General features: G+C 31.9%; 1 protein-coding gene across 3 annotated transcripts in view; it reads left to right on the forward strand.

Moving 5' to 3' along the window:
• The window catches only part of LOC111628135 (G protein-coupled receptor kinase 1-like), a 213,944-nt gene that overhangs the window by 171,618 nt on the left and 27,230 nt on the right, over positions 1-15,096 (forward strand). For all 3 annotated transcript variants that reach the window (XM_023371861.1, XM_023371863.1, XM_023371862.1), the window contains one exon: positions 7,779-7,886. In XM_023371861.1, the coding sequence (XP_023227629.1) occupies positions 7,779-7,886 (108 nt within the window). The remainder of the gene's footprint in view (positions 1-7,778; positions 7,887-15,096) is intronic.

A 15,096-nucleotide genomic window follows, 5' to 3' on the forward strand; every position in this document is an offset into this window, starting at 1 on the left:
TTTTTTATAGGTTTTCACTTTTGACATCTGGCCACCCTGTTGTTCTCCATTAGATCACATATCAGATGTCTGAAGTTATCTGCTGTTCTATATATGATTTTGTTTCGGTCAAAATGGACCTTTACATCAGGATCTTTTGATATGTTGATAACGCAATGGTTAATAGGCCTTTTGATGTATGAGCTCAATGTTCCTTTAGATGGGTGGTAATGAGCCGACATGTGGCTTGTAATGTATGTGGGGGCCGAGGGGGGAGAAAAAACTCGACGAACGATAATATGTGATATATATCGTCATCGTCTCCCTTGCCGTTTGGATTGCTGAGCGGTAACAATCAACGACATGTGGAAGCAGTTGAGTCAGAGATAGATGCTTCGTTTACAAACAACACAACTGTTTATTAAACACAAAAGAAGCTTACAAGATTTCCGCGATCTTGGAAGTTCTGCGGTGGCTGCGGCCTCTGGGTCTTCCTCTCCTTTCCAAGATAGTCCCATTTTGAAGGAGTGTCCCTTGTTCGCGAATGAACCATTCCATCACGTCTCGACGACTCCGGGACGATGCGGTCGACTTCCGTTGATGGAAAGATGTCGATCCGAGGTCGGGAGATGGAGACGAAGATGGGTGCGAGACACACACACAACAACAGATCCGTCACTTGGAACTTTCGGGAGAAGAAGCCGTCGCGTCCTCGAATTTCCGGGGTTTTATCTGTTTTCTCTCAGATTCCCCTTTCCGATTGGTCTCCCGTCGTCACCTGATGACAATTCGAAACCTTTCGGGGGCGCGGGAGAGGTCAAAATCGAAGTTTAATTCGATCTCCAACCGGAAATGGTCGACGGACTTACATTCTTCTATTGTTTAAAAGTTAGCGTCGCATTTTCATAAAATAAAAATCTATTTCTAACTACTATATATTTTTTCTTTAAAACAATTATTTTAATGCGAATTTTAGTGAGGGTTCGGACCTGTCCAGAGCCTCACATGTATTCTAAATTTTTATTGGATCTCTTGTCCATCAGAGGAATGGAATATACTTTCTGGCAAATATTTTCAAGTTGGTGGATCTTTGGCATTTCTAGTTACATTAAATATGGATGGGCTCCTTTTGAGGACTACATTGGTGTTGTAGTTGTAAGCTATTTCTTTGTATGTAGGAGCTAATGATGCATTATATGTTACTACCTAGTATCAGGTTAAGAGCTAGAAGAGTTATGTCCATGTGTAGTGTGATGCCTGATGAGACCTTTGATAATTCTTTTATCAAACCATGCATGGCTACTTGTTTCACAATGACATTAAATTCTTGTTTTCTTTGCCTTATATCTGTAGTGTGTGTGCTCTTCAGACCAAGGAATTAAATACAGCCAACCAAAAAGAGTAGAGATTGCAAGAGCTTGATGGTATGAAAATGGAAAAAGATATGGGTTTCCTGTAAATTCATGTTGATGCAACCATTACTCAGTCTTATGTCTACATCTAGGAAGTGTGCTTTCCTGTGATTGTGCTGTTTGAGGTTGAGAAGTACTCCATAAGGGTTGTTATTTAAGTCACCAAATAATTGTATTTCAAGCTCCTGGTGCCATAAAATAAAAATATCCTCCACGGTATCTAGAGTATATAGTGATGCGATCTTGATACATAGGGAGGATGGAGGTTTTCAGCTTATGGATGACTAATTCGCATAAAGTGCCTGAAAGGGGGCTTCCCATTGGAACACCCATGGGATGCTCTTCTCCGCCAATGGAAGGCATTCCTCAGGATCTACCATGCTTATCACACAGCACCTAACATTGCCCTCTGAACAATCTTGGGCAAGATGCCTCTCACCATATTTGTACACATGTTTGCCCAAACTTTGGAACATTAAATGAGGCAACTACATCAGCATGTATGGGGATGCTAATTATACTAAGGAAATGGAATACCTGACTATCACCTTTCCACCCTGCCATAAGAACTAGGTAAACTTTTTGGGAGGAAGAGAACCTATGTATATACACAAATGGATTCATGGATGCAAGCCATATTGAATGTGCCTTTTCTGCCTATGAAAGGGGCATGAAAGTCTTTCAACAAGAAAGACACACTGATCAGTGTTCTGTTTTCCAGGCAGAGTTATGGACAATTCTGCAGTCCAGTGGAGCAATGGACATTACAACAGCAGCAGAATCAACATCTTAGTGGTTCACAAAAGACGCCATCAATAAAATCGAATCACACCACTTCATTGTCCTTAGCATTCAGTTAGCCCTTGCCAACAGTGACAATTTATTTGCTGTCATCTGGGTTAGGGGGACATCAGTCTGGAAGGAAATGAGAGTGGACCAACTGGCTTGCCAGGCTGCTTACTTATCACACTGCAGTCAAGCTATTCTGCTATCTCCAGCTCAAAATAATTTTTAATGTTTTTAAAGAAAATTCAACAATAATAATTGTAAATGAGGACTTGATGTCCTTGCTTGTCATTTCATTATACAAACACCATTATTTTTAACAGGTTTGAGAACATTTACAAAAATCTGTAATTAGCTTAGTTTGATGCTTGTTATGAGTTGCTGTTTGATATTGACCCTATTTTCAGCAGGGTATATTAGATGAAATGTGAGCCAGAAATATGCAATTGGTTCTGGACAGTTTTTTGTATAAATTTTTTTTGCTATTTTTAGTGTTTACATTTTGTCAGTGTATACATCTACTGTTAAAATCGATACTAATATGACCAATATTGATTAGTTGTGGTATCACTGACTTCATAAACATCGTTTTGAGTGGCAAAACCAAAAAAGGTTATGACTTCAGACTTTGTACTGAATTTTATAGGGTATAAATTGGGACATTTATCTCAAGTAAGTTAAGAGAGTATGTATGTTGTTTTACACAAGATGACTTTTGTCATGTTTTACTATATCTTATAATTATAAATCTAACATCAAAGCTGGTATGAATGTTTAGGTTTCAGGTTCCAAAATTATGCAGGGCAAAATTAAACACATACAGGATGTCCCATTTTAATTAATCACGCAAAATATTTCAAAAAATATGCATCCTATAAAAAATATGTTCAGCATCAAGGGGTACACAAGATGGCACTATGGTTTCATTACAGATGGTGCTACAATTGATAAAAATGGGATTAACTTCATTTTCTTAAATGGAAACTTTTATTTTTTTCTTGCGTATTACGATTCTGCATCAAAAACAAGTCCATATGTAAAACATTTTTGAAAAAGTAAATTTTTTAGTTAATTAGTTTTTTAAGTACATATTCTGCAATTGAATTTACTGTACACATAGATACCAAGCATAAACACTGCAAAATTCAGGATGGGTTTTTGTAGATCACAGGGCCAGGTTTCAGGAAATACAGTGAACTTCCTTTGTGCTGGTCCTGACTAACAAGTTTGAATAGTTTTTGTCTTCAAAATAAATTATAATTAAGAAGAGAGAAAATAAAATTGGATATATTAATTACTGCAGTAGCTGCTCATTATATCACTCTTGTTGAGAGAAGGAAAAGTGAAATATATCTGAATCTGTGATATAACGAGGGGCTACTGTATTATAACGTAACCACACCTAATACACCAGCAAAAACTAAAATATTCTAGGCTACGAATGTTCTTTTTTCTACAAAAATATCAGGTATTCTTGAATATAAGCTGACAGAACATATTTTTTAAAATTAATCAAATAGATCCAAAATTCAAAAAATTTAAAAATACATATGTGCAAAACTAATGGCATAACAACTTACATGATTTTACTCCTGGTCTTATTAGGTCTTCAGTACAACAGCAGGATAGTTTTTAGGACACACATAATTTGCACAAAAGTAACTACTTTTGTGCAAATTATGTGTTTTACATCACAATCAAATGTTACAAATAATGTTTGATTGTGATGATCATGTACAATCAAATGTTATTTAACATATATAGAAAGATTTCTAGAATGACCAGGGATTGGAGACCTTCTCATATCTTTTTCGTCATCAGAAATGACAAGGATATAGTTGATAAGTTCCAGCCAGGCATTTATTTTATCTCATTATGTGACAAAAGGGTGAACAGATTACTTGTTTCTAATAAAATAAAATTGAAGACAAAACTGTCCAAAAAAGATCACCATTTATTACTTGTGTTCCAAGACTAAAACATTTTCGGCGACATTTTTTTTTAGACATTTTTGTAATTTTTGGTGCACAGAGTATTCTACAAAGCAATAACAGCAGAGAATTTGCCAATAATGTTATCAAAAAACTGTGTAGTATGTGGCCTGAGTTAAAAATGGTACATGGAAAGCCCAAGAACTCACAAAGTCAGGGTTCAGTAGAAAGATGTAATTAAGATTGTAAAGTACTATATTATTTTTCCGACTTTTCCAACGATTATCGACACGACTGTGTGCTAGAAATAGCCATTCCCTAACGGGTACTTTATGCAAATTCGCGTTAGCGTGCCAGGCCTGGACTTTTAGCATGCACCGAAATTAAATAATCACAAAGTTTGTCAATAACAAAAATCAAATATTTAATAAATAATTCTAATATTCTAATAATAACTATTTACAAACTTTAGTAAAATCAAACAACAATTTATTCAATGAAAATCAATAAGAATCAACCCGACAAAACTCAAATCAGTTTAGTTTCTAACTTAAATCTATTCCCCTTTGGAATTCGACAAAAATTCAAAGACTTAACTTATATACAATAATTCTTATGAATTAAAGATTTTAATCGTCACCTCAATATACTAGGAACCTATTTCCTCAACTCTCAAGACTTTCTCTATTCGTCGATCCACAAATCGAATAACTTCAAAATTGCCTTGGAACTATTTTTATTCTATCGGACACCTCTCTCGTTCACTGCTACGAAGCTCACCAAGCTCGTTGCTAACTGGAGTTCACCTCGTTCATCTTCACTTGACGTTCGGACTATATACTGTGAGGTGACGTCACAATTCTGACTGCGATCACTCCCCTCATTTACATACTTATTCGATAACAATAAACTTTTTCTATTTGTCTGGCAGCCTATTTTTCCGACAATACTCACAAACCTTTTACAGTATTCTTTTTTACAATTTTCGGGATGTTTTATTCTTTTAAGATTTAGCGAATTGAAGTTGTGCTTGTGGGGTCTTGTTCCCCCTTTTTCTTGGTGCGGACTTACTTTTTTCTGCTCGGGAACGCAAGTGTGCGTGAGTTTTTTCTACGGTGCTTTTCTCTCATTGGTGAATTAGTTTCTCTTATTTTTAAGTTTCTAAGGTGAATGGTGAGGAAACCTTCGTCCTAACAAAACATAAGCCCCAAACAAAAATATAATAAAAAGCAAAATAAAAGTAAATAAAAATAATGCTTGGATTTGGTTCCTCACAAGATGTAGAAAATATACTTAAGTCTTGGTTAGAGACTAACAACACTAATAAATGGTCAGAAGGATTACGTTTTCTACAACTGATGAAAAATTGAGTGCATCATACTGGTATAAACTGCAGCTCCTATGAAGATGTTTGGAAAAAAGTTAAAAGTTGGATTTAAGAATTTTATACCTGATCATAGTTGATCAACATTAATACAGAGAAAGATTTACAGACTACACACCAACCAATGCTGAATATTATCGGGCTAGAAACTGCTATAATAATAATAAGACAATTTGGCACTACAGTTAGGCTATATCAAAATCTGATATCAAAAAACATTTGATTCAGTATGACACATTCCTCAGAAAAACACTACACAAAAGTGCCAGTGCTGCCAGCTAAAACACATACACCAACAAAAAAAATATAGGAGTAGCCCAAGACATAACGAAAGGTTGCAGCACCACAGCACTAGCAGAAATTTAAATTTGCTGACTGGAACACTTTCAGTTAACCAACGTTTCAGTTGACCAGCTTTCAGATAAATGACACTCTACTGTAATTCATACCAAAAATGAAATTCCAGAAGTTTTTTGTAAATTCATATTTTGATTGAAATTTGTTTATAATACTTTCATTAACATGAGTTTAATCTAAATATATAAAATTGCTGGTCCTGACTGACTGACTGAATGACTCACTCATTCACTGATTCATCATCGCCCAGAGCAAACCGCTTAACCTAGAGGTGAAATTTGGTAGACAGTTAGGGTACGTCATGGAAACACACACTAAGAAGGGATTTTTCGAAATTCCTCCGCAGGGGGAGAAGGAGAGGATTAAGGCTTAACCAGAAGAACAGCTTCTGCTGTACTATTTTAGATGCGATTTTTTGTTTTTATCTGCATTGTGGTAGGGTATGCCATGAGAATGCACACTAAGAAGGGATTTTTCAAAATTTTCCCGCAGGGGAGAGGGAGAGCATTAAGGCTTAACTGGAACAACAGCTTCTACTGCACTATTTTAGATGCAATTTTTTGTTTTTATCTGCATTTTAGTAGGGTATGCCATGAGAATGCACACTAAGAAGGGATTTTTCGAAATTTCCTTGTGGGCGGGAGAGGGAGAGGATTTAGTCTTCATCGAGTACTTAGGTGTATTAAATTAATAACATTTCAGACATTTTTATAAATATTTTTGTCTATTTCGATTTTAAAAATGTTCGAACCGTTTTAAATTCAAATTTGTTATTGCATATTGGTTAGATTATAGAACGATTGTAAACGTTTCAGAAAATTGATCAAATTGAAAATAGTTTGTTTGATTCTCGGCAATTCTCATCATTCTCAGCTATAGGTATTATATAACAATTACTATGGTTGTTGAAATACTGAATATAAATGGGGTTTGGTTGCAAAATCTCTGAGTAACAGCTAGTTGATACATATTTTTGTTAATATTTGTTAATAATACTTAAAAATCACATGTTTTTAAAATACTTTGGTACAATTCACAAAAAATTAATAATTCTTAAAGAAAAAAATGGAATTTCATTTTGAAAATCAAATTGTCCAAAGGGAATGTAGCTTTATTTATAATGTCTGATCAGTTTAATGAATTATTCAATATCTATCAGACTGCATGGCCATTTTAGTCATTATTTATAATGGCTGGGCATTATAAATAATGACTAAAGTCATAAACCAATGATAATGTCATAAACCAAGTGATTAATAGGGCATTATAAATAATGCCCTATTAATCACTTGGTTTATGACATTGGCACCACATCCATGAGAATTAAAGAACACCAATACAATATGAAAAAGAAAATGGCCAACACAGTACATCACACAATGGGCCAGATATGATTGAAACATCTGAAGTTCTTTATATTTACAAGGTGATTAAGAAAGTTGAAGCAGTAAATTTTAAAGAGAATGACACTATGTCTACAGCTTGGCATACATTGGGTTAACTGATGTAGAACTTTCATAGTTTTGTGCATATAGTTTTTAAATTTTTATCTATTCAGTTCATTTAAAAAGTATATGTTCTGTCAGTTTATATCTGAGAATACCTGACAATGTTTATTGTAGATGAAAGACAATGTTAGTATAATAAAATATTTGTTTTATACTAGTTTTTTAGGTGATGTTACATATATGACCAGTTTGAATTGTGGTTAATTTTTTTCTTCATGCTTCATGTTAATTATTTAATGATTTTAAGGAAACTTTTGTTTTCCCACTGTATTTAGTAATTTTTGACAATAATTAAGCATTTTTTGCTTTTATATCAATAAATTTTTAAATACAAGAAAATTTGAATCTTCTTGAATTGAATGTTTATTATATAATTTTTTTATATGCTAACAGTATATCAGAATATTATTTGTTTTTTTAGTGGGACTCATGGTTATATGGCTCCTGAAGTTTTATCCAAAGGAATGGCGTATGATTCAAGTGCTGACTGGTTTTCATTAGGATGCATGTTATATAAATTGTTGAAAGGGTAAAGTGCAAATATGAATGCATTTGTGTGTATTAATACACACACACACATATATATATATATATATTTATAATACAGTAAAACTTTTTTAAGTCAAATTTCACCAATTCAAAGCTGTCTACAAGTTTCAGGTACAGTTTATAGGATTTTCCATATAATCTCACTAAGTCAAAATTATTGGTACTTTTAACTCAGATCTATTTTCTGTATATCTTCCATCTGTTGATAGATATGTTATCTGCCATTTTTTTTTCTTTTTATATTCCATGGGAATACAGTGAATTAAGCTGAATGCAACATCACACCATTACAACTACACATTATCATTATTTTACTGATATGGTATGCTACCAGCATTCCATTTGGGACATGGGGGTGCCTAGACAACATGCTCTACAGTTCCATAAATTGTATACAATTTTGTAATCATTCTACGAACATCTTGAGAAATAGCTCAATAATGGGGAACAAATGGCAACAGAAAAATTTTAGAAAATTAGGTATTAAACTCATTAACTTGAAACTCTAACACAAAGTTGAAATATTTTTACCATTTAAACATTGACTTAATCAGGTTTTACTGTATATACTATGCTTAAATTGTTTTATTATTGAAGATTCTTTTATTATGAATTATAGATTAAAGAAAAAAACTGATTTTCAATCAACAAACTAATCTTTAAAGATAGTATTCTATTCTTACAAATAAACTACATATTTTTAGAATTGCATGTACAACTTTTTAGAAATTAGAGGATTTCATCACTTAAAATTGTATCTGATTTTAAGTTCATTCAAAATTGAATAACTGACACTGTTAAATGTTTATTATGTTTAGTTTTAAGCAGTACATGTTAAAAATAAATATATATAATGAATTATTTCTATCATAGTTATCTAAAAAAAAAATTGTCATCTTTGTTTCGGCTTATAGACATATGGCTTGCTCAGCAAATGGTTACTGAGTGACTAATATACAACTGAACAAAAATATGGAATATTTTTAAAATGTTGTGGGAAAATTATTTTGATTCAGAAATAATCAAATTCACAAAAATATTGCTGAACTTTTAACAATTGCAACTTATGCAAATATAATAGATATATTAAAGTATTTACACATTAAATGTTGTAAAGATATTTGCATAAGTTAAAAACTTACAGCAGTATATTTAAAAAAAGATAGAAGTTAAAAAACCTTTAAAACTTTATAAAGGCCTACCACAAGAAGATATCCTTCTCAATCTTTACTGATTTTCGAGGTGACTTAATTAAAAACTATAGACTACAACTTTCTTTTAACAAGGAACAAGCTTTATTTAATTATTACCTTCAAATGCATTTTTTCCTGGCTATAATGGGGCTTCTTTAGTGGGTAAAGCATCACAAGCAATATCTGTACCATAAACATCATGGCTTTGATGCGAAAGATATTGTCTGGACTTTGTGATACAGGTATTGTTTGTGATTCTTGACCCACTGAAGAGGCCCCATTATAGCTAGGGCGAAATGCATTTGGAGGTAATATTAAATAAAGCTTGTTCCTTATTTTAAAAAAGTTGTAGTCTATAGTTTTTAATTAAGTTACCTTGAAAATCAGTAAAGACTGAGAAGGATATCTTCTTGTGGTTGGCCTTTTTTATTAGAAGTTTTAAAAGTTTTTAACTTTTTACTTTTTTTAAATATACATTTTTACCTTATACATATACTGATTCCATTGTCTAATTTTTATAAAAAGTTACAGCATTTTAAACAATGTAAGAGTTGAACAAAAGTATGGAATTATGAAAAACATTAAACAAAAGTATGGAGTACTGATGATTAATATTGGTAGAATCATTTTTTGTATAACACCCATAATTCTTTGTGTATTGTAGAAATAAGATTTTTTATGTAGTTCTGGATCAACCTCTGACCTTGATTCTTTGACTGTTCAAACAGCCTCCTAGAATGAATGAAATTTGAAATAAGAGGCATCACTATATAAAAATTTGAATTAATATACAAAATAAAGTTAAATAAAATTTTTAAATTTATTTTTGTAATAAACTTATGTAAATGATGATTAAAGCAAACAAAATGCTGAGATGATGATATTGCCATTTAAGTGTGGAGCAGTATATCAGAGTAGTTAAAACAAAGCTAAAAGAAATCTGTAATTTTTTTTCTGTTGAAGATTGTTTTAAAAAGTAGAACATTTTTATGTGCCAAATGAGAAAAAAAAGAGTGAGATTTGGTGCAAAATAGCTAAACATGGCATCATCATAGACACTGTCTATTATGCAAACTAGCATGTGTTTGCATGGGACTGCATCCATTTACTCCCTATTTTTTGAATACAGAAGAATAGTCTGTTTAAATCATATGTTTCAATTGCTCTGCAATTGGAAGTTGAATCTGTGTTTGCTTACTAGGAGAAGTAAATCTATCCTACTCAAAATGGAACATTCATTACACTTCCGTGTTTTATTGTTTACATCAAAAGGTGTAAAAAGGAACCATTATTGGAAATAAGGTTATTTCTTGGGTTGTAAAGGTAATTTATAGTTTGGTTTAATAAATTCTTGTAAAATGTTTGTTTGCTTTATCTTGTGAAAATTAACTTTATGACAATGGTGTTTTTTAGGACAGTGATGAAATTCACTTTAATGCAAGAATTTGGTTTATTGGTGCTTGTTTTAAGGCAACTCAACTGTGTTTATTTTCACAAAAAGTTACTAATGTTTTAGAGATGTGTATGAATACCATTATAAATAGCCAAAAGGCCCAAAGCTATAAACAAGACAACATAAAATATGCCTAATAGTAGAACCATAAAATTCATTAAAACTTTGATAAAGTATATTCAAAACCAATTGATAAAATAAAACAAATACATGTTTTAAAAAACTAGGTGTTTAAAAAATGTATAACAATTTAAATTTATAAAATATATTAAGTATTATAAATTATAAAGTCAGACAAACTGCTGATTGTAAGATGCTTTAGAAGTTTGTTTTTATAGCCAGGAATAGGAAGTATTTGCCCAAAACTAAATCGATAAGTGAAAACAGAATAGTGTTATTTTTCAAAAATGAGTTTATTACATAAACTTTCAAAACAATTCCATTAAACAGATAGTTTTTAATGATGAGATAGTAGTGTGTGTGTGTGTGTATATATATATATATATATATATACCGTGTTTCCCCGAAAATAAGACATCCGCAGAAAATAAGACCTAGCACTGGTTTTGCTGATTTGCGAAATATAAGACCTCTCCCTGAAAGTAAGACCTAGCGAAGTTTTTTTAGTCGTAACGGTCATCGACAGATGGTTGAAAGTGGCCGTTGGCTTTTTGAAAGTACAGCCACTGATTGGTCAGCAGACAATTACGCTACATGGCATGATTTGCATAAGACTATGGCTTGGGAATCATAGATTTGCATAACGTTACGGCTGGTGATGGCTAATTGGTCGGCCGGGAATCACGCCACATGACATTTGCATAGTGCTACGATTCAGTAAGCACTAATTGGTCATCGAGTCCGATGTTGACGCTATAAAAAGACGACAGTTCGACACACCGGATATACGTCACTCTCGTCTAAGTTCGAGTTGGGAGCTTTTTTTGTTCAATAATACATGTGAATTCTTTTTCCTGGAAAAAATAAGACATTCCCTGAAAATAAGACCTAGCACATTTTTCAGAGCAAAAATTAATATAAGACACTGTCTTATTTTTGGGGAAACACGGTATAATCATATAATCTTAAGAAAACAGTATGCTTTGTTAAACAAAGCTGGTAGTTAAGGAAAGCAATACAGTTTTCTACATGTAATCCTTGCAGGAATGTGAATTGCAAAATTATAAAAGTTAAACTCTTATTAAATAGTTCATAAAATAGAATATGATCAGAATATAAAATGTGGCAAAGTAAATCAGGAAATCAAAGCCAAATTCTCGCAATGTCTCTAGAGCAAGTGAAGTGTTGCTGCTTGTACAATTTGTTAAAGTAAAATACATTTTGTTTAAGGAAAATACAGATGTAGACCAGCGAGGTAAACAATCTATATATGTAACCCATTCAAAGTGTCCGTCTGTCCCGTAACCGTTTGATAACGGACACTAGAGGCGCCCCTATCGTGTGTCATATTTCAAACATTCAAATTAACAATTTTAATTCTTATTTAAATTAACAATATGAATTATTATTATTATTCATTTGGCCCATAAATTATTTGGTCAATATAACAATATAAATAATTCAGTATATTTGTAATAGGAATTTATTATTTCAGGGGCTTATATCTCGTGAAGGATCGCGAGTAGGGGTATGGTTCCTTTGACTTTATTGTTTGCACAGGGGCTACAGTTTGGGGGGTCGCCACCTCTTCATTCGGAGGGTAAATCTTACCATTGGGACTTTAACAGAGCTGTACAGCATATTGATAGGAACAAAAAAGTCAAAGGAACCGTGCCTCATGGAAATTTGTAAAGAACGCCCACTAGGGGGCGTCCCGGGCTACTAGTAATCAATAACAAATTGGAAATTGACCAGAAAAGAACAAACTCATGGAATAGAACATGAAGAGATGAGGTGACAGTGTTTCAAAGAATACCTCTATGAATAACAAGTTTTTTTGTGTTGAATCAATATGATATTTAAAAGTAAGTTCTTCATTGAGTATGATGCTAAGGTTATTGGTGAGATGGGCATAATCATTTGTTTGCCAATTAAGTTGACCAACAACTTGTTCTCATTTCAACATAAAATTGTAAAAACAATGTAAATTAAGATAGCAATAAATGATACCATTATAGCAACAGTTATTGAAATTTGTGACATATTCAGAAGACATGCTGCTCACCTGTTTTAATTACCTGACAACTGACAACTAATTGCCTAAGGGGCAATGACTTTTCAGCTGACAGCTAACAAAAGCTATATAACAAAAATTAAACTCAATCAATTTTTGTTGTTTCAGTTAGTCAGTTTAACAAAGTTGAAATCATGTTTTCATGTTTGAATATATGTTCAACTGACTTTCAACTTCCAGTTGTTTAACAACAGTTGAAAGCCAAAACTGCTATTTTTGAGGATGATAGATGAATGTAGAATAGACGAATAATAGAAACTAATTTATAATAATCACAAATGAAAAAATGTAGTAATATCCACTTACTCAACTACTGTAACCTTATATTTATTCCATTTAGTAACAATAAGTAAATTACATAACTTTTTTTAAATGGCTACCTGAATGTCATTGCTTATTGAAGAGTAAATAAATACAATTATGTTCTCTGTTAATTAAATAAACTAAAATGTACAGATTTAAAGCAAGTAGTTTGATTCTTTTTAATAGAATGTTTTCAGGCTTATGCATATTCAAATAGAATGTAATAAATTTGAACAAAATAAGAATATTGGTTATCACAGCATCATAATTTCTTTTTCATTTTTCATTTTTTTTAAACATTAATTTCAGTAAAACATTAAATTAAAGAAACAAAATTTATTTTGGAAATGAATGAAACTAGGCACTATATTTAAATAGAAGGTTTTCTTAAAAAATAGTTCGAGTTTCCTTTCATTTAAATAAATTATTATAGGTTAAAAAGAATTTCAAGAATTTAAATTCTAAACTAATAAACTATTATATATATTAACAAAATTTAATGTGTGTGATTTTATTTTAATTTTGTTTAATTTAATACTTCACTGATATTACTGATATTATATTAAAAGACAATTTTAGCAGTTTGTTATTATGTCAGTCAATATGTTTAAATACATTTTATTCTATATGAAATTTCAAAAGCATAAAAAAGTTTATTATTAAAAGTAATAACAGCAATTATGTTAAACCTGTGTATTTTGGTTTATTTAACATTATTTACACACAATTTTGTTTGTTCATTCTCCATTACATAATTCAAAAATTACAGTACACATAAAACAATAACTTTTAAAATTTAATAGGAATACTATATTGTAATTATATGATGCATGTTCAAAATTTTATTTTTTCTTTTGCCATGGCGCAGCATGGCCTGTATGGCCCTTGTGCCAAAAAACTCAAACCAACCATGTTCAAAAAGTAAAGATACATCACTTATAAGCTGAAAGCTACTGGTTTAGTGCATGCATTGACAACAGTTGATTTGACCTTGAAACATTTATGATGTTTCGTGATTGATTGTCATTGTTATGCTGAGTCTGGTTTAAATAGTTCCTTTTTTTTCTGGTGGCTGCATTGATTCAGAATCTCACCAAATGTGAAGTGTGCTCTGTCATATGTTTTTGCAAAAGGTGAGTGCCCAACAGATATTTACAAACAAACTGTTTACATTTATGGGAACATTATGAATTGACAAAATGTAAGAAAGTGGTGCTATGCATTCTCTGGAGACAGGACTAATGTTTATGATGAACACAAGAGTGGTATACTGTTTGTGATCTCTAATGAACTTTTTCAAAGAACCAAGGAAGCAATTGGCATCTCACAATAAGATAATTGCATGAAGTCATTCCAGAAGTGTCGAAGTTCACACTTCGTGAAGCTGTGAGGCTTCTCCAATAATTCAAGTGAGAAATTTTCATTTATCTGCCATACAGTTGAGACCTTGCTTCCAGTGACTTCCACTTGTTTCTTTATCTAAAGATACATCTTGTGGCACAACATATCCAGGATGACGATGAGATCATAAATGAAGTTGAAATGTGGTTCTGGCAGCAAGTGGTAGAATTCTATGACACTGAGTTTCTTAAGCTAGTACTCAGACTTAACAAGTGTTTGGACAATGGTGACAGTTATGTAGAAAAATAATGCATGTACCAGTGTAATGGATGTTTGATCAAATAAAAATACTTTGAATGAATATTAGTGGCTGTATCTTTACTTTTCAGACACAACACACATACTACTAGTTATCTTGATTTCATGAAACTGATGTAGATAGTATATTTTTTAATATTAATATTCATAAATGAAAGTAAACTTTTTATTCTATATAAGCTATCTTAACCGGATATTTATTTATGGTAATATTTTAGTGATTTGTAATTTAACTTTTGAAAACTATTTTAAATATTTGAAAATACTTTCTAATTTCTTTTACGAAATTTCATGACAGTGGCGTATTTTTAAAAGTGAAACCCTTCCTGGAGGGACGGGCTTGCAGTAAATGCGCATCGGATGAGGGAAATGCTTCTTGTTCTCATAA

This window comes from Centruroides sculpturatus, unplaced genomic scaffold, assembly GCF_000671375.1.
Source record: "Centruroides sculpturatus isolate CEXI.00-Female unplaced genomic scaffold, Cexi_2.0 scaffold511, whole genome shotgun sequence".
Taxonomy (NCBI): domain Eukaryota; kingdom Metazoa; phylum Arthropoda; class Arachnida; order Scorpiones; family Buthidae; genus Centruroides; species Centruroides sculpturatus.